The sequence below is a fragment of the Eptatretus burgeri genome, chromosome 8, assembly GCF_056783735.1.
Source record: "Eptatretus burgeri isolate ZD-2024b chromosome 8, Ebu_testis_v1, whole genome shotgun sequence".
Classification (NCBI taxonomy): domain Eukaryota; kingdom Metazoa; phylum Chordata; class Myxini; order Myxiniformes; family Myxinidae; genus Eptatretus; species Eptatretus burgeri.
This window is the reverse complement of record NC_140968.1, coordinates 58,437,134-58,456,954: the sequence shown is the minus strand read 5'-3', so window position 1 is coordinate 58,456,954 and position 19,821 is coordinate 58,437,134. Positions and strand designations below refer to the sequence as shown.

The following is a 19,821-nucleotide window of genomic DNA, read 5'->3' as shown; positions in this document are numbered from 1 at the left end:
TCGTAGATGTGTGCGTGCACACCAGTGCATAGTGCTGGATATGATTAAAAAAAAGGTGTCTACTCGGAGTCAACACGGTCAAAATGGTCAATCAGAGCCATAACCAGCTCTTACTTTTCAGCGGGCATCTGATCGTACCGTCTCCCCATCCCCATGAGCACATCAAAGGCTGATTTCTGGTCCGTTGAAGGCTGAATATCAGCATCTCATCGGGAAACATTGACGTACATGGCTCCAAAATCTTTCAATATGAACAGCGGTGTACAACTTTCGACAGAAACAAAATGGCACGATCGAGAGTTGCCTGTGAATCATCCCTGCTGCTGCACTGAATTGATGCAATCGTTCGGCCAGAATATTCGGCGTCAAGATGTTGCGTGATTAAATCACCAATACAGTCACTCAAATTTATACCGCTGACATACTTCTTAACAATCACTTTCGCCCCAGAAACCACAGTCAATCTGAACCACTCTGTCCACTGCTCAGATGTCATGACCGAAGACTACTGCACAGTTTGATTAAAGGGAACTCGGCATTTTGGTGCACATGCGCGAAATTATATTTTGAAAATAAATGCCGACGTTTACATTTCGGGTTTTGAAACTTTTGCACCTTCGGCGGAAAATATATTAATATAAAAGGCTAAAAATGTTTTATATTTATATTTCATTTCTGCAAATATAGCACCGGCGGATCTGTAAACCAAGTTATAAAATAACTAAGGCATAATGTGCAATTTCTGCTAGTCGCTGCTCATATTTTATGATGCTTCTGATCAGTCTATTGGCTACTCACCTATCGACAAATGAAGAGGATGATACAAGATGAAGGTATTCCTTATTTGCATTTGACAGATTATGCTTGTGGATAAGTAAATAAATGAATATGAACTTTTAAATTGATGAAATTAAGTACAGAGATCATACCAGTCTCTATGGCGGTCATATCGACACATTTAAGAAACTCGTGAAGAAAGAATGAAATCGAAGCTTTTTGGCCTCAGGATCAATCGCATAGCTGACAATTCAATAGTACACAGAACTTGCATCTCCCTCCCCCTGTCCTTATATTCCTCTTTGCTTTTCATTCTTCCTCAACATCCAATACAAATGGCCATTTAATTCATTTTTCATTGATAAAGAACCCACATACCTTTCCAAAGCAGGTCTTGGAGCCATTCAGCGGTAGGCACTCCACATCGCATGGTACACAAGTAGAACCATTTATATATTCCCGATAAGGCCTGCAACATAAATGGAATTAAATGGTGAAAGAGTATGAGGTTAGCATCCATTTTCTTTCAACATTTCATGAGCTGCCTGTGTTAAGAACGAATGGATGCACCTATTTTTGCTTTTATACCCTTGTGGCTCTTGTTGCTGTTGAAGTTCTCATGTTTTTATGCATTGCAGATAATTTAGAGAATAGCAGAAGTCTTTTCATGCACTCACATCTGGGAAATATTAGATTAATTTTTATTGCAGTATTATTGTAATACACAAGCTGTGTCTCTCGAGCTGCAGTTATACAGACTCAATACGACGATCAGATTAACCATCCAATTGAGGGCCTTTCATACTGGTGGGGGAAATGATTCAGGTGTAACAGAACATAACGCTTCCTCGGAATGCTCTGTGAGTTTGTGGTTGCTACCCGCAAGGGCTATTTATTGTTTAAAAGTAACGTTAATGTAATGTTGTTCATAATTCACCAAACTCGCAAAAAAGATTTCCTACAACATAGATAATTTAGGGCTGTTTTGTCACGTTATTGCAAAAGCACCATTTTGCAAAATAACACCTTCCATTGTGTCCTCCAGTATTTGAATTAAAAAGCCACCAAATTGCGTAGAACACATCTCATACGGGGAAAAAAGTATTTGGAACAAAACAATAAAATACATATGAAGAACCTCAACATAAATATGGTCGTACTATATTATTCTGTCTTTTCTTTCTGCAGGCACAAATGCCTCGCTGAGCACAGTTTCCTCGAAAGAAAGGCTGAAAGAATTACTTTTCCGCCAGTCATTCCACTGACAAGACTTTTAACAATAGGATTAACTGACTGGACTGAACAAATGACGCCAGGACACCGGACACTGCTTCACAGTAATGAGCTGTGCTTTACAGCCTCTCACATTCTCCTGATGAGAAACAACAGATGTACGATGGACAGTCTGCAGTGTTGAATGGTTATATTTTACGTAACCTTTCAACGTACTTTGGAAGAAATATTCACAACATACGTGTGTAAAAATTAGATTTGTGCATTTATCGCAGGGTTAATTGGCTATTCCAAGGAAGCAAAGCTTGTCTCTCAAAAGCGCAGTATTGCATCTTCTTGGCTCGAAGTCTAATTATATTCCGGTCACAAACAATGATGCTTGAAAATTGAGGCAAACAAAATCGCTGCTTACAAGCTGTCAACATGATACTCACATACAATAGTGGTTCAAAATTATACTCATCTCCCCTCCCCTCTCCCCTCACGTACCCATTCGGCTTCACAAGGCCGGAAACCGAGGAGTTCTGCACACAGATTAGGAAGACCCTCAAAAGACTTTCTGTCAATATACTCGGACCTCACTTACAAATGATGGCTTTATCAAAGCTTCTTCCAACATATTTCCACTGGCAAGTCCTTTATTTTGTTATTTTTATTTTTTCTTTGTTGGGGTTAGGCTCATAGGAGAGGAATGTAGAACTGAAAGTGGGACAAACCATAAAGGGGATGTACCAACAGGAAAGGGTCTTCGGTCAAAATTGGGGATGAAGGGAAGGCAGAGCACTGCTTGCTTGAAGTCCTGCAGGGAGATTCAAGACAGAACAGCCTCTGGAAGGTGGTTACGTAGATGGGAGCAGCGAGGGGAAAAAAAAAGTTGAGGTGACTAGTCAGCCTGGATTTTGAAAGTTTAACGAGTAAGAGGTTACTGGAAGAACACGTGCATGGAGAAGATAGGCTGGCTTAAGTTGGAGGAGTCAATGAACAGAGGGAACAATATCAGAGAATAAATTGGAGAAAACAGAGACCACCAATCTGCCTGTGATTTGAGAGCAACAGGCCCTGTGCTTTGGCCTCATCTATCTATAATTCCAGCAATGTGTGTGTGTGTGTGTGTGTGTGTGTGTGTGTGTGTGTGTGTGTGTGTGTGTGTGTGTGTGTGTGTGTGTGTGTGTGTGTGTGTGTGTGTGTGTGTGTGACCGCTGTTTCTCGACAACTGCTGGTCCGATCTAATTGAAACTTGCCAGGTATATTGCAGGGGCCCTGAGGATGTGCCTTTTCAAGGTTTGATATTAATCGGACAAGTGCTTCCCAAGTTATGGCCATTTATTTACCAAACCAATGACAAGACACGTTGTTGCGTGGGCGTGGCCGATGGGGAAGGGAAACTCAGCCGCATTCCTCATTACGGGTTGCAACGTACGGGCTTCCGGAGAGTGATGACTTAGTGTATTATAATAATTTCTCGATTTCTTATGCGCATTTATAGATAAACACAATGCCGCAAGTTATGATCGTTTTCATATTAGACGGTGCATAAATTTCGGTAACATCAGAGTGCTGGTATGCTCTGAACCAGGAAGTAATTTTTTTCTCTCTCTCTTCTCTTGTTTTTCCTTGCGATGACATTGCAAAAAGGTAAAATACGTTGGCGCTAATTGAATAATTGGCCATTAAAACCTAAATTGCGAATCATCGTAACTGTGATATGCGAACTTCCGCGCCATGCACGTACGGGCACGCGAGAGCGAAGAAACGGCCTGTGTGGTTGTTGTTTGTTGCTCGCGGTTGGAATATTTATTTATGAAGTTTTTTTTTATTATTATTATTTTTTTGTTATGGGCACGTACGAGTTAAAGGAGATTCCAATAACTTTGAAAACTTTAGATTCCACAAAATCCATGAGAGGCAGGAGATGCCGGGGTGACAACACAGAGTGGAGATCAAGTATTCTTTTTGAGATAGAGAATCCGGTCTGTTAGCATTAACTGGTGGATGTTAAAGATCAAAGATATCCTTCGTGAAGAAGAGGTGAGTTATCGCCAGGCCTCAGCCAAATTCCAAATTCCTGCTCGAACCTACAGGGGGCACTGCGTCAATGGCACATCTGTACCCCAAGTACATTATGCTACCCACAGCGATGTGGTGCAAGCAAAATAAGAAAAAGACTGAGCTCTGGACAAAGGCCTTGTAGATTGTGGCTAGCTCTGAATTTCCAAGGAAAGACTTGGATTGATAGAGGATGCCCAGACTGTGGCGGGCTTTGGACACCTGCTTTTCTCTGTGGTCAGTTCAGAAATGGTCACGGCTGAATTGAGCCTTCGAAGTTCAAGCGACTGAATCTCTTCCAGGAGATTAGCAAGGAAATAGAGAGGTGGGTTCGTTTGATGATCATTCCAGAGCGATGGGGTGAGACTCATATTTTCCAGGATTGAAGAACATGTTTAGCCGAGCATAGGGACATAATGTGAAGTCATATGCAAAAAAGGAAGCGAGGGTTGTCTTGAGCATCAGATAGCTCATTTATACAGATGTGCAATAAGATTGGGCCAAAAATACTGCCTTGGGGCTGTTCAGCCTCCACTGACAGAGGGGAAGAGAGTGTTCCATTGATGACAGCATCTTAACTGCATGAGTGAAGGAAGTCAGAAATCTAGGAATGAAGGTGGAATTATATGCCACAGGTAAATAGCTTGGCAAGCAATTCAGGATGCTACACTGTGTGGAATGCCTGAGATATGTCTGAGGAGATGATCTTAACCTCTTGTTGAGATTGAAAGCCTCTGACCATTGCTGAGACAGGAGCAGAACCGTGTCCAGAGTTGAGTGACCAGGACAAAATCCAAACTGATGGACAGAGATCAGAGTGTTTGAAAACAGGAAAGATGATATCATAAGCAATGATGGATTGTGAAGAATGAAATGCCTCACTTCGCACTCAGGATGCTTTCCTGGATAAGAGAGTGCAAAGAGAACATGAGCGAAAAGGGGTCATTGTACTGTTACGGTTATTGGGGTAGAAGGAGGAATTTAATAGGGAATTGAAATTGAATGGAGTTGTTTGGTCCGTGGACGTGTAGGAGACATCTCAATGTAATTAAGTAGAGAAACTGTGAGCTTAAGTGTTACGTGTCACACACGTGAGGTGGTGCGGTGTTAATTAGCTCAGGAATAAGAAAAAGTTCCCCCAGTATGTAATTGCTCCTCGGTGGCTTTTCCCTATGTTTTTATAACCAAAACCACGATAACAAACAAGCAAACGTGCCAAGCAAGCAGAAGCCCTGCCTTCCCGGGTTTTGTGTGAACGGGCCATGCCCCGGAGGCAGAGGATTAATCGGCGTGATGGGAGACCCATGAAGAAGAAGAGGCCATGCTAGGCATCAGACCAACAAGGACAGAGAGCACACAAACGAGGCAGAGTCGAGAGATCGGGAGAGTGCACGCATGAGGTCAGTGTGAGGAAGACACGAGTGCAGAGTGAAGGACGCACGTGGTCGAGAAAGAATGTTGTTAGGAGATGGCCTTTAAGAACAGTGCTTTACAGATGGCTTTCCTTCGACGCGTGAAGAAGATGGCACGATTCTCGTATTCGTGCTGAGGCGAATTGACTCGCGTGATGAAGCAAGACGCTGGCCTTTGGCTCTTGGTTGGGTCATGAGGAATGGAATTGGAGCCTCGTGTATGTCAAATAGCGGGTCGGTGAGGATGATCGACACACAAAGCCGCTGCACGGTCTCTCTGAGCCTTGGTGTTGAGTGCTGCCCGCAGATTGCCTGGTGTACGTTTGTTCCACTGCAAGAGAAGTGACATGGCGCCATTTAGCACGTGTCTGCATGTGCAAATGTAAGTGCCTCGGTTCCATGTTCCACAAAGACCATCTCTCTCTGGGCAAGATAAGTCCAAGAATAAAGGAAGGGTTTTCTATTTATTTTGCTTCCCTTTGTCTGTATTTAAGTCTGTGTGTCAAGGCGCCTCGACGTGGATTTTAATTTTCCTCACATATTTATAATTATTACACCGGGCGTTGTGGCGTGCACTTGTAATCCGGCTACTCGGAGGCTTGGGTTGGAGGATCGCTTGAGGACGGGGCTCTGCGCTGGGCCGCGCTATGAGAGGGTGTAAGGCAACCCGGAATAATGGCAAAACCCAATCCTTATCCCTGTGTGGTAAGAGGCGACCAGGGTTGCATCAGGAAGGGCATCCGGCGTAAAACCTGTGCCAAATCAGTATGCGGATCATAACGGATGATCCGCTGTGGCGACCCCTAACGGGAGCAGCGAAAGAAGAACAAAAACATTTATAATTATTACATTTATTATTGTCCTTTCTAAATACTTGTCTAGTTTCATTAAAATGTGTTTATTTCAAGAGGCTGTATCCGTGTATTTGTCATGGGGTTCGAGTATAAACCCCCCTGTGCTGTGCTCCCCCATACCTCCGTCCCTCCGCCATTGTGCCCTTTTCCCATGCACGCATAAATCTCTGAGAGTTTCGGCTCTGGGTCTCCAAGGGAGAAGTTTGACCGTCTGGGTCTGATGGTGCTAACCGCCCATCACCACAATTTGGATCAGGGGGTTAACCTTGGCCGCCAGAGCCACGACAATACTATTGTTTTTATGGAGAGACTGCTGGAGAGTTTAAAATTTTAAAAGGAGCTAAATGTTGGCACACAGGCCATACAGAAATTCTTTGCATTCGTAAAACAAACCAATTATCTATCTATGATGCAGTCAATGCACTGCTGCGGCCACAGTACAGGTGTCAGTTGCTCATTGCATGTTGTCGAACATCCGAAACATGAAATAAGCTGGGCTTTTAAGTTTTCCTTCATTCTAAGATTAATTTCCTAAAGCCAAAATGATGAGCAAGGAGCCAGGGCCATCCAGGAAGACTGCAAACACCTACAATTTCCACCAGGAATGGGAAAGTGATTTCCCTTTTATGAATATCAAAGACAAAAGTATCTGTGTCTCATTTGTCACCAGTGTCGCCTTGAGTAAAAGGTAATTTGGAACGGCATCACAAGACATTGCATGCAAAATTTCGAGAAAATTCTCCTTTAAACAGCACGATTCAGACGAAGAAATTTGGGAAGTTAACGGGAATTTTGAAAACTCAATAGTCACTCTGTTTCAAAAACTGCGGCTGAAGGCAAGGCTAGCACGGAGGTATATTTTCACATGAGACATCCACTGGCGAAACATAAGAAACCATTCACCGATGGCGAAGTTATCAAGGAGGCAAGATGTCTGCTGCCGATGCCTTGTTCAAAGTCTGAAAAAAAATGAAGATGAAATTACGACAGCCATCAAGAGCATCTTGGCACTTCAACAGTAGCCAGAAGAGTAGAATTGTTGTCCGAGTACGTGTCTCAGCAAACAATCCAAGTCTTATCAGACTGGGAATGTTTTGATTGTAAGGTCAGGCCAGATTAGATCTGTGACTTGCTACAGGTACCATGTAAACCTGAATAACCTGTTTCATGGTCGGGTTGTTGGCGACTGTACCGTCTCCCCCATCCGGCTTCCTGGTGAGGATGTTGTATGGACATGGACACCCAGCAAGATTAAAAACAAAAACCTTGAGAAGCTTCTTGAGCCTTGTAGAGGAGCTTCTTGTGAACCAAGGGCCATCCATATTTGGTGCCCAACTGTGTCTGCGAACATCCACCTGCGTTTGGGTACCTCTTTCTAGGAGGTTGATGGCAGAGTTTGCACTCTGGCCACCGTGAAACGCTTCATTCCACAAAACACAAAAATAAACACAAAGAAAACAAACTGAAAACACACAACGTTGGAGTACCTCCTGTGCAGCTGCCATTCGCAGGGCAATTCACCAGATGACGGGATTGGGGCAAAGCCTTCGGGACCGCCATTCTTTGATAACACGAAAAGCACACAGTAATCTTCCTTTGTCGGATTGCGGTGATGTGTGTCAGGGTAGTGCTGAGGTGCCATCCACCAAACGAGATGGCAATCTCCTCGGGTTAACTGGAGGTGGTCCCTTTGAGGGGTGCCTGTAATGACCTTTCCCAAAGAGAGGATGATCGCCTGTCTTTGCGATAATCTGAGCTCCAGCGTTTGAACATCGGTATTGCAGCACTCTCTGAGGTTCGGAGATGGGACAGTGGTGAGATAAGGGCAGGTCGTTACACTTACCACTGGTCTGGTAGTTATAATACCCAAGGAGTTGCTGTGGTTATGCCCAATAAGCTGACTCCAATGAAAATTGAGGTAACACTGGTCAACGAGCGTATTATGAGACTTACGATTTGTCACTCCTTTGATGTCAATTACATAGTCTCTGAATATGCTCCGACTGAGGTGAGTGATCTCACTGTGAAGGAGCCATTATATGCCGCACTCGAGTCTGTGGTCAATAGATGCCCCAGGCGAGATACTCGGTTAGGCTTGGGGGATTCCAATGCATTAACTAACACTCATAGGGATGGTTATGAGACATGTGTTGGTCTTCATGGGTCTGGAACTGTGAACGAGAATATCACTAAGTTCCTTGACTTTGCAAGAAATCGTGGACTTAGGGTGGCTGGTTCCTGGTTTCAGCACCCACAGGCTCACCGCTGGACTTGGTATTCCAATGCTGGTGGTATGGCAAAGGAGAATGACCATGTGCTCATTGGTGGGTCCTGGAGGATGATTCATAACTGCAGACGTTACCGGAGTGCTCAGTTCCTCAATGGTGACCAAAGTCTTGTTGTCGAAACTATGAAGTTTCAGCTTAAATCCAGGAGAATGGTACCATCCCATCCTCGGCTGGATGTTGGCAAGCTCAAGGATGAGAGGCTAGCTGAAGAGTTTGTGAACAGGCTGAGAGTGGATTTTGGAGGTCTTGGTGCTTTGAGGAATCCTGAAGATTTGTGGAGTGCCTTCAAGAGTCACCCTCCTTTATGTTGCCAGTAGATGTTTTGGAACTTACGATGGGGCAAAGAAGAATTTTTTTCTCTGAAAGGACACTGGATACCATTGACCATCGTCACAGGGCCAGGCTTACTGGCAAAGCTAAGCTGTTCAGGGAGCTGAGGCGTAAAACTGTATGTGAGCTGAGGGTGGACAAGGAGGCCTATGAGCAAGGAGTCTGTGAGGGGGTAGAGCATCACCTGTGGTCAGGAGCTTCCAGGGTAATTTGTGCATTGCACTCCTCAAAACCTGTCCCTCGGTGTACTGCAGTTAGAGTGGAGGGTGGTGGGCTCTTTCCAGTGGAGTCCGAAGTGAAGGCCCGTTGGCTCAGTTACTTTGAGCAGCTGTACTCGGCTGACTCATCAGATGTTGAGTTGGACATCAGGGGTGTAACTATCCCCATTGCTGACCCTCCCATGGATTGTGATCCACTTTCATTTGCGGAAACACAGGCTGTGGCAAACCGGTTGAAATGGGGTAAAGCTCCTGGGATCTGTGGCATCCATGCTGAACTTCTCAAGGCTGGTGGAAATGCTGTAATCATGTCGTTGCATGAATTTCTGTACTCTGTCTAAAACACAGGCCTCAACCCAACTGATTGGAAGAGGGGCCTTGTTATCCCTCTCTGGAAAGGGAAGGGTTATCGCCAGGATTGCAACAGCTATGGAGGGGTGATGCTGCTCTCAGTGCCGGGAAAGATCTTTGCTCGGATAACTATTGATAAGGTTCGCCAACGTCTGCTTGAGCACCAGTGCCCAGAGTAGTTGGGATTTACACTAAAGAGGTCAATGATTGACAGTATCCTTACTCTTCGGATGCTTACCGAATGCAGAGGAATGTTTCGGCAAGGGTTGCTTACATCCTATATTGATATCCATAATGTGTTCCATTCAGTGAATCAGCATGCCCTCTGGAGGATTTTTGGTCTTCGTGTGGTGCCACCAAAACTGATCAATCTGATTTCTGAACTGGGAGTGCTTTGAGGTGTGGTGGTTCTTTCTCTGACTTATTTCCAGTTGTTACTGGAGTTAGTCAGAGGTGTGTACTGCCCTCCACACTTTTCAGAGCTTGTGTGAACTGGATTCTGTGGAGGATGTCAGAGATATCAATTTGTGGTGAATTGGAATGTCAACATCTCTGACCTTCATTTCGCAGATGATTCAGTCATCTTTGTGGAGAAGTTAGATATTCTTATGGCGGCCCTCAAGGCACTGAGTGAGGAGTTGGAGCTGCTGCGATTCTGGGTTTCATCGGTCAAAACTAAGATCAAGCCTTTCAATGACATATTGGTTGCTGCTATCTTGTCTATACATGTTTGTGGTTAGGATGTTGAGGTTACAGTGAGATTCACTTACCTTGGCAGTGATTTTTTATGTCTCTGCATGTTGAGCCAGCGGTCAATAGATGCCCTGGGTCAGGCCTGGGGAGTCAAGGATTCACTGAATCATGAGGTGTGGCGCTGTCGGTACCTTAGCAGCAGGACTAAAGTCCAAGTCTTCACATCCTTGTTGCTTCCAGTCTTGCTCTCTGCTTGTGAGATTTCGATTCTGACCAGGGATCTGAGACAGAGACTTAACTCCTTCATTTCCAGGTCTCTTCGGAGAATCCATAGCTATTGCTGGTCAGACTTTGTGTCCAACGAGCTGTTTCTGAGAGAGACTCAGATGGGATTTGTTCCCAACCTCCGTAATCCATGAGCGTCTGCTGCAGCTGTATGGACATGTGGTTTGTTTTCCTGACGTTGATCCCACTTACCAGATTCTCTCAGCGAGGGAGCCTCATGAGTAGAGGAGGCCAACGGGCTGACCACGTACATCGTGGTTGCAGCAGGTTGATCGACATCTCAAAGAGACAGGGATGGGCCAGGCATCTGCCTGGGGGATGGCCAGACGGAAGCCCCCTGGAGTACCGGCGTAAAGTGGTCGCAGTGACGCGCTGCTCCAGCGCATGCTCCCATATCTGACCTCAGCTGAATGTTTCTCACAGCAGTTTCATGAATCAATAGACACGACAGATATGGCCCAGCTGATTGTTTTCGTTTGCATGGCAGTCAAAGACTCAACAACAAAGAAGGACTTTCTCACTCTTTTCCCACTCAAAAAGAGGATTGGAGGTGAGGATGTCGACAACAAATTCAAAAGGTATGTTTCTGAGAAAAAATACTCTGATGAAGAAGTTGATTTCAATCACAACTGATGGTGCATGACTGGTAATCTGGGTGTCAATGCAGGCTTTGTTGTACTTTGCAGAAATTATCCTGAATTCCCCCTCTATTCCTTTGTCAATTACCACAATGCTATCCACCAACAAGTGCTCGCAAGCAAGATTATTGTCTTTTCTCATGTAATGACACAAGTTGTCGAGATCGTCAACTCAATTTGTGGCAGAGCTCTGCAATCGTTACTTGAATAGCTTGATGGTGAGCTCATCCTTCAGACAAATGTAAGGTGGTTTAGTCGAGAAAAAGTCCTCCAGAGATTTTTAAAAATCTGATTCCTGATATTGTCACCTTTCTGAAATCAAGAAATGAGGTGTACAGCGAGCTGTCAGATAATGTGCGGTTGCTCGACTTGAGGTTTCTTTACAGACATAACGGCAAAATTGAACGAGCTGAATCGTGAACTGCAGGGTAGGGACCCAGACTTGTCACACATGATCACCAATGCGTTCAAGATGAAACTGTGCCTGTGGTCCTCTCAGTTAAAGAACAACGAGACAGAAAACTTCCCAAAGCTGGAGGAAATCGTACAAAACATCAAAGAGAGGGTTCCATCCCCAAAAATTCTGTGACCACCCGAACAGATTGGAAAAGTAATTCAACAGATGATTTCAGGAGGTAGACAAGATGGAACAAATCATTATGTTTGTCTCAAATCCTTTTCTTCAAGTGGACATTGGAGAACTGACAGCAAACTTTCATCAGGTGGTTGAACAAAGCAGTTGACTTGACTTGGAGATAATCAAAATGCAAAATGACTTAGAGCTGAAAACGAGGTCAAGGGACAAAGACTTTTGGTGACTTGTAAACAGACAGAAGTACCCTCTTCTGACATTTTATGCACTCAAGGTGAAGGCCTACTTTGGTTCCACATCCCTCTGTGAGATGGCTTTTTCCTAGATGTAAATCATCCAGTCCAAGTATCGCACTAGTCTCACAGATGCCAATCTGATGGACTGTATGAGACTGACCATCTCAAACAACGACCCAGATTTCAAAGCACAGTCCCTCGGTATACTGCAGTTAGAGCGGAGTGTTTCGGCAGGGGCTGCTATCTAGCATATACCCAGGAGGTACCTACTGAGCATGTGTCGTACATATCCTATTCCTCCTCCAGACTTTGTTATTTTTATCAAAATGTGCGGAGCATGATGAGCACACCCCCGATCTTCAATGAACGGTTTTACCGTGTGAGACATAATCCACCATTACACCCAGGAGGTACGATTGATAAATGTGTGTGTGTGTGTGTACATATAATTATAATGATCACTATTTGTTTAAACATGTGTCTCAATCTGATCCCTCACAAAATGTCTTTGTTTTGTACGGTAGTAATTAATAATAGCTCTTGCACGAACTGCAAGCTCATAAACACAATAGGAATATATTTCTTTACTTTTGTACCAACTTCGATTTGTTTATAATCATCAAATGGTTAATGAAGTGGATGTATAAAACTGAGTCCATCAGAATAAGAAACTAGTAAAATCAGATGTGGTCATTATTCTCCCAACCCCTGTTACCTTATTTCCTCTTGCCAAACTGTCATTTGTCATGCACAGTATTGCCATTATCTTAGAATTCCTCATTATATTCTGCATAGTTCTGTGATCCCATCACCATGCCTTGGCTCTTTAAGCGTTGCCTGAAACTGCTTGACAGCTCAGAGCTGGAGACTTGAACACCACGCCAAGAAGTCTTCTGTGTTTGTTACATCCATGTACTGAAATTAAATGTGGACTGGAATGCTGAAAAAGAATAATAGACCAGCTTGTGAATCTAAATTAGAAATTTATCCTGCACTAATTACCAATATCCTTTTTAATGTTCATCCCATCATGCAATCTCGTAGTCATAATAATGTCCTTAAAAACTATTTTGGTCTATCGGCTGCATTCATAATCATTGTTTTCCATTGTCATATGATTCGCCTACATTTACAAACAATGCTGATGGCTTTCCTCCAATGACCCACTGAACATGTGTCGTGCATATTGGTGGGAAATGTGCCAACTGTGAAGCTGCACCTGAACAGTTCACAGTTGAACCTCATTGAAGCAATGCCATCATGATTGTGTCAATGTCATATGTTACATTCATTACCGAGTCGATGTGGAACATCTGCGAGAAGGCGCAAATGGTATGTCCCTTTTAATGGCATTTTCCTCTTCGTTCTCTCCGTGTCGGCTGCTATCATGCAGAGCATCATTTTGACATCATTCCTCTACATACATATAACCTCTCTACCTCACTAGAAAATCCCTTGCATTCAATATTCAATGATTATATTATATGCTGAACAATCTCTCACCCACAGTGACTGATAAGCATGAGTTGAATTTCTTTCAGATGGTATAAAGAAGACCAGAAGTTGTTTTGACATCTATACCGTGATATCGAACTGACGTGAGTTCCAGATCATTACACTGTCACTTCGAAAAATAACCACGTTGCCAATTCTTTAGTCTTTGTATATTTTCCTGAAGTTGGTGAAATAAAGTCCCTTGGACCTCAACATCAAGCAAGACCTCATGTTCTTGGCCAGCTACATTTTCAAGATATTTCTTTAAAGCAAGACACTAACTTTACATAATTGTGAGGACAATCTCTCACATACAGCATTCAAAACGTTTGTACGCAGTGTAGTGAAGCAGACTATGTGTCTGTGTGGTATACTGTCCACACAACGATGATGACTCTCGATCAACTTCTATTTCCTCGAACATAGATAAACTAGTAATCACCGATACAAATTCTACATTCATCATCTGTGGCAATTTCAACTGTCAACATGCCAGCTAGCTGAGAGTTGACACATGTCATTGTAGCAAAGGCCTTTTGTGTCTCTATGGGCTTAACCCAATCTGTCAACTTCCCAACCTGGATTTCTACTACTGGTATCCAATCTGGATTTATACTACTTCGACGACTATCCAGCATCTTGGACCTAGTAATGATTAACTTTCCATCCAATCTCTCTTCTTCCCCTTCTGTCCCTATTGGCTCGTCTGATCACTTTCGTATGAAGGCTGACATCCTGCTGGCTGTTTGAAAGGAGCAATCTCAATTTTTTTTTCTTTTGTATTCCTTATTGAGGCTCGACCGGGCGCAGTGGCGTGCGCCTGTAATCCGGCTATTTGGAGGCTTAGGTTGGAGGATCGCTTAAGGACGGGTGCTCTGCACTGGGCCACGCTATGAGAGGGCGTAGGGCAGCCCAGAATCATGGCAAAACCCAATCCTTATCCCTGTGTCGCAAGAGGCGACAAGGGTTGCGTCAGGAAGGGCATCCGGCGTAAAGCCTATGCCAAATCAGTATGCGGATCATAACGGATGATCCGCTGTGGCGACCACTAATGGGAGCAGCCGAAAGACGAACAACAACATTGAGGCTCATATGAGAGATAACACATAATGCACAGCAAGGGGGCATGAGACAAGAGGGGCGGGAGTGGGAAGGACAAAACAGTGGGGAACAGACATTAGGAGAACTGTGGAAGGGAGAGGGTTGGGACAGGGAACACGGGGTATACAAGATGGACATTACAGGGACTTTCAGGAAGGAAAGCAGGGAATTAGAAGGAGGTGGGTTTGGGGTGGATAGATGGGAGTAGAAAAGATTGAGGATTTGGATGGGGGATGATTAGAGGTGGTGGTGAACAGCTGTTTTGAAGGCCTGTAGGGAAGAATGGAATTCTACAGTGAGGGAGTTTATTCCAAAGATGGGAAAAAAGAGGAATGAAAGAGTGAAGGTGAGTAGTGATTCGTGTTTTTGGTAGTTTTACCAGAAAAGGGATGTTGGCGGACCTTGAGCGCCCTGCAGAAATATGGTGGGGACAAATCACAGACACAGCAGGGGGGGCTAGACCAGAGAGGAGACGGTAGAAGACAGAAAGACCAGACGTGCTTGCAGTGAGAGAGTGAGAGGCCCAAAGACTCAGCCTCATCACGGGAGATGCCAATGATCCGAAATGCCTTGGTTCCCACAGCGTGAAGCCGAGAAAGGTGGGAGGCAGGAGCACCAGACCAGAGGGGAGAACAGTACTCCATCAGGTTGCGGACAAAAGCTTTGTATGTGGTCAGGACCTCAGGTGGGCTGTGGAAGGACTTTGCACGACGGAGGATTCCCAGTCGGCAACTGGCTTTGGAGGTGAGGTTGGAAATGTGGCTTTCCCAGGAAAGATCATGACAGATAGTGAGACCCAGAAGCTTGAAGGAAAGCACTTCTTCCAGAGGATTGTTGAGTAAGTGGATGGGGGTTGGGGGGGGGGGGTTCAAACGGTCCTTTTGGAGAGACTTAGTGCAAGTGTGAGATTTGTCCGGATTGAAAGACATGTTCCACGTGTTGGACCAGTTTGTGATTTTATCCAGATCTGCAGTGAGCGAAGAAGCTGCTGCTTGCCGGTCTGAGGGATTACAAGCGGTGCGGCAAAGGGTGGAGTCATCAGCAAAGAGATAAAGAGGATTTTCCAGAGTCGGAGAGATCATTGATGACATGGATGGGCAACAAATGACACAAAATATGGCTGTTCACACAGGCCAACTGGCAGGGACGTCAATGTGCTCTCTCACAAAGGGATTAGACCACAATCTCCACATCACCTGAAAGGGATTCAGTCGAGGAATACTTTCACAAAAGTTTACTTTCTCTCTTGCACCAGTTTAACTGATGTGATCTGCTATTTTCATATTCCTCCTCCAGACTTTGGTACACTGAATCTTTTGGGGCAGCAGTTGCAGTCGAGTATATTTATTTCTCAATATGGAAAGCTAACCCGATTGAGGATAACTTTTTCTCATTCCTTAAAGCTCAGCAGAAGTGTCTGTCCATCCTGAGGAAAGCCAGAAAGCATACATATATCAGTGGTCTCCAACCTTTTCCAAACACAAGATCACTTTTAGAATCAAAATGCAACACAAGATCTACCCTTAAAAATTCCACTTCACGAAAACTCCAAAAATGTATGCCATGCATAACACTCACCTATTCTGAGTGTGACATCTGTACTACCAAACTATCATACAATGGACTATCAAGGTGGGGAGTAGCCACATTAGTTTTAGCAGAGACGAAAGTAGTCCTGGTTGCCCAACCTGCTCGTTAATATTTCCATGCTAAAACGAGCAGGCAGGATGGGCAACCAAGACTACAATTGTCTTTACTGCAGCAATGGTTCAGCACCCAGACTGGATGGTCTTCCCAAGATCCACAAAGACAATGTCCATCTGAAACTCATCGTGTCCTTCGTCAATGCACCATCTTACCGATGGCCGGGCATTCCAGCACGTATCATTGGCAGACTTGTAGGAAAGACTGATAAAATGGTTAAGAATAGTCGTGAATTTGTGCAAAGGATAAGAGAGGTTAGAATCCAAGATGATGAGACTATGGTATCTTTCAATATGGTTTCCCTTTTCACCAACATCCCAGTTGATCTTGTGGTGAGCGTCACACTTGACAAGTTGAAACATTCAAACGATTGGAAAATGGCTTGTCAAAACAGCAAACTAACACCTGAAGACATTGCAAGCCTCATCTATGATGGTGCACACCACCGCCAAATACTTGGCACAGCTATGGGTTCACCTGTCTCTGCTGTTGTAGCTAATTTGGTGATGGAGGAACTTGAACAAAGGGTATTTGGGTCTGATGAGAATTGGCTCCCGTGGTACTGGAACAGATATGTAGATGACACCTTCGATATTCTGTATACAAACATGGTAGACCACCAGCTGGGACAACTTGGTCGGGTATTCCCCAGCATAAACTTTTCAATCGAAATTGACAAAAGAGAAAAAACAGGCCTTTTTGGATGTGGAGGTTCAACGTCAGCCTGACAGCTCCCTAAAGACATTGGTTTACAGGAAACCAACCCAGACCAGCAGGTTACTGGATTTTAACTCCTGCAACCCAATCTCATGCCTGGTGTTGGCTTAATGGTTAGGGTGGTGGGCTTGGGATCCATGGATCCTGAGTTCAAATCCCACTCGGCTGTTGAATTAATACTGGGTGGGGTTGACTCTGCTTGTCATCCTTCCGAGGTCGGCAAAATGAGTGCCAGCATGCTGGTGTACTGTGTCGGAGTGGCAACCCGACCAGGATTGTGCCCAATCGCCAAGGAGACTGTTTAGGCAGCATCAATGCTCTGCACAGAGTATGGTCACAATGGATGGATGGATTGAACCCAATCTACCACAAACGCAGTGTAGCATAGACCGTAGCAGCTTGGGCATGGATGGTGTCATCATCCAAAGTCGAGAAAATTTTAAAAATGAGATTCGTTTGAGGAGTTCTGCTCAAAAATGGGTACAACAAGGGGATACTCCCCACCTTGAAAGAACCAAAACGGACAGAACAGGAGCCAAACACACATGGGCACTGTGTACTGCCATACTGCCTGCGTCTTTCTGAAATGATTGGTAGGATAGTTTGTGGCTCATGGATTGGCATAGCCGACAAGCCTCTACGCACTTTCCGTAATGTCATATCAAAACTAAAGGACCCAATACCAACTAGTGATAAATCAGGATTTGTTTACCATTCGTCATGCAAAGACTGTGACCAATTCTACATTGGTGAAACTGGAAGATATTTAAAACAACGGCTAGATGAACATGACAGAGCAATTCGGCTTAGAAAGGTGATCCAGTCAGCCATAGCACATCGTTGCTGCAATCTGGCCACAAATTAGACTTCGATGGGACCAGTGTCATCGACACTACATCTAACAAACGACACAGGTTGATTTTGGAAGCATGGCACTTGAAGAGCCGGGAGGGTGTTCTAACTGGGGAGACGGTGGACATACCCACACAATGCACACCTCTGATGCAAATTGGAAAGACTGGATGGTGCAAACGGCAGGATAAGGTGAGCAACAAACAACACCCAATCCCAGACACCACATTCACATGTGCACAACACCCAACAAGAACCGCAACACTCGCACAACCAACACCTCATCATGCCCAACCCGGACACGAAACCAGCCGTGTTCGTGCCACAGACACACAAAAACAACATCAAGTGCACACACGTGCCATTACCTAAAAAACTTTCAATTTCTTATCTAACTCACCGATTCATTAAAAAATAATGAGAGTGGAAGGGTTGGCTCAATGGGGCAATTGTGGAATGTGATCCTATTTCCTGTGTCTAGCCTACCCCTCTGTGATGAAACACGATTCCACACAGCTGCGGCCTCTTCGGAGGTGGCGACAGGTGACACATTGCTTCGGTCCGGGTCCCCAGCACCCATTTGAAGAGCACATGGGATCACAAACCATACCTTCTGCAGCTGAAACAAAGGGGACACGAGGAATATGATTTTGAACCGAGAAAATTAAAGCATCAAAATTCAACGTCAATTTAACGTACAGTACTGTATACTGTTCTAAGAAGGTTATTGATCAAAAGGATTCCCTTTCAAAGGATCTGTTTTGTTATAATATAATTAAATTGTCATGGTTTTAACTATTAAGGAGAATTGTCAGTGAGGCTTGAAAAAGCTCGCGTCTTGGATTTCGTTGAAACTTATCGGAAGTAATTATTGATACAAATGATATAAACTTGAAAATTTAAATCAAGAAGGATTTTTTTTTTATTATTATATTTGAATCTATAAAGCATAAGTTATAAGGTACCACTATGATGGTGAAGTTTTCATTGACTAAACCAGAAATGTCTTTCATCTTTGCTGCAAACATGTAAAGTTGAAATGAATTAACATTCGACAACAGCTGCACTTCATAAAAATGACATTTTCAACCTCCATATGAGCTGTATTTACAATGAGTGGAATAAAAGCAAAGAAACGACATTGATTTCGTTGAGCTGACATGGCAAACACAAGATTAAAATAAAAATAACAATGTCTGATCTGGTGTTGTCGATTTAGAATGTACAGATGGAAAAGGAGAGGGGGAAGGAAGGTGAGGTTGTTGCATATAATCAAACCAATTGCAGTTAATGAAACTTGATCGCACTATTGACGGGTATGACATTATCGATGAGGATGCAACCACCTGTCATTGCGACTTGGCGTAGCAAATAAGCATGTAAAAGCTTCACAAATGTTATGTAAAAAAAAATTATGTCAGAAATGAGAAGTTAACTAATTGATTGGATTCGTTTTTTTGTATACAATATTGAGGCTCATTGAAGATCTGGAGCAGAATGAAAGGGAACAAAATGGAAGGGGAAAAACAAGAACAGAAGTGAGAGTGAGATCAAAGGGAGGGGTAGAAGGACATGAGGATGAACAAGCTGCACACAAGCTAAACAAAACACAGCAAGAAGAGGAAGCGGAAAGCAGGGATGAAACAAAAAAGGAGAAAACCAACCGACAGCTAACAAATGAGAAGAGGTGAGGGAGAGGGTGAAATTTTTTTTTCCAATAACCTGGAAAAAAGAAAGTGTTTGGGAATTGGGGTCATTTGTGGTGAAAGAGATCAGGAGTACAGAGGGGGATGTCCTGAGGTTGTGGAGAACACGGCTATATTGAAGCCCTCGAGGGAAGAATGAGACTGAACAGACTGGGTACGTTGGTTCCACAGGCGAGAGAAAAGAGGAACAAATGAGTAGAGGTGTGCAGTGAGCAAGGATTTTTGGAGTTTAATAAGATGAAGGTTACTGGCAGACCGTGTGCATCCTGCAGAAAGCTGCAAGGGACAGAGCCA

The 19,821-nt window shown here is 44.1% G+C and overlaps 1 protein-coding gene across 1 annotated transcript in view; it reads right to left on the bottom strand.

The window, feature by feature from the left end:
* Nucleotides 1–19,821, bottom strand: part of LOC147021817 (receptor tyrosine-protein kinase erbB-4-like) — a 504,112-nt gene that overhangs the window by 214,906 nt on the left and 269,385 nt on the right. Inside the window, exons 13-14 of the mRNA XM_085892208.1 lie at nt 18,308–18,440; nt 1,156–1,246 (exon numbers count right to left, since the gene is read on the bottom strand). Of these exons, the coding sequence (XP_085748334.1) occupies nt 1,156–1,246; nt 18,308–18,440 (224 nt within the window). The remainder of the gene's footprint in view (nt 1–1,155; nt 1,247–18,307; nt 18,441–19,821) is intronic.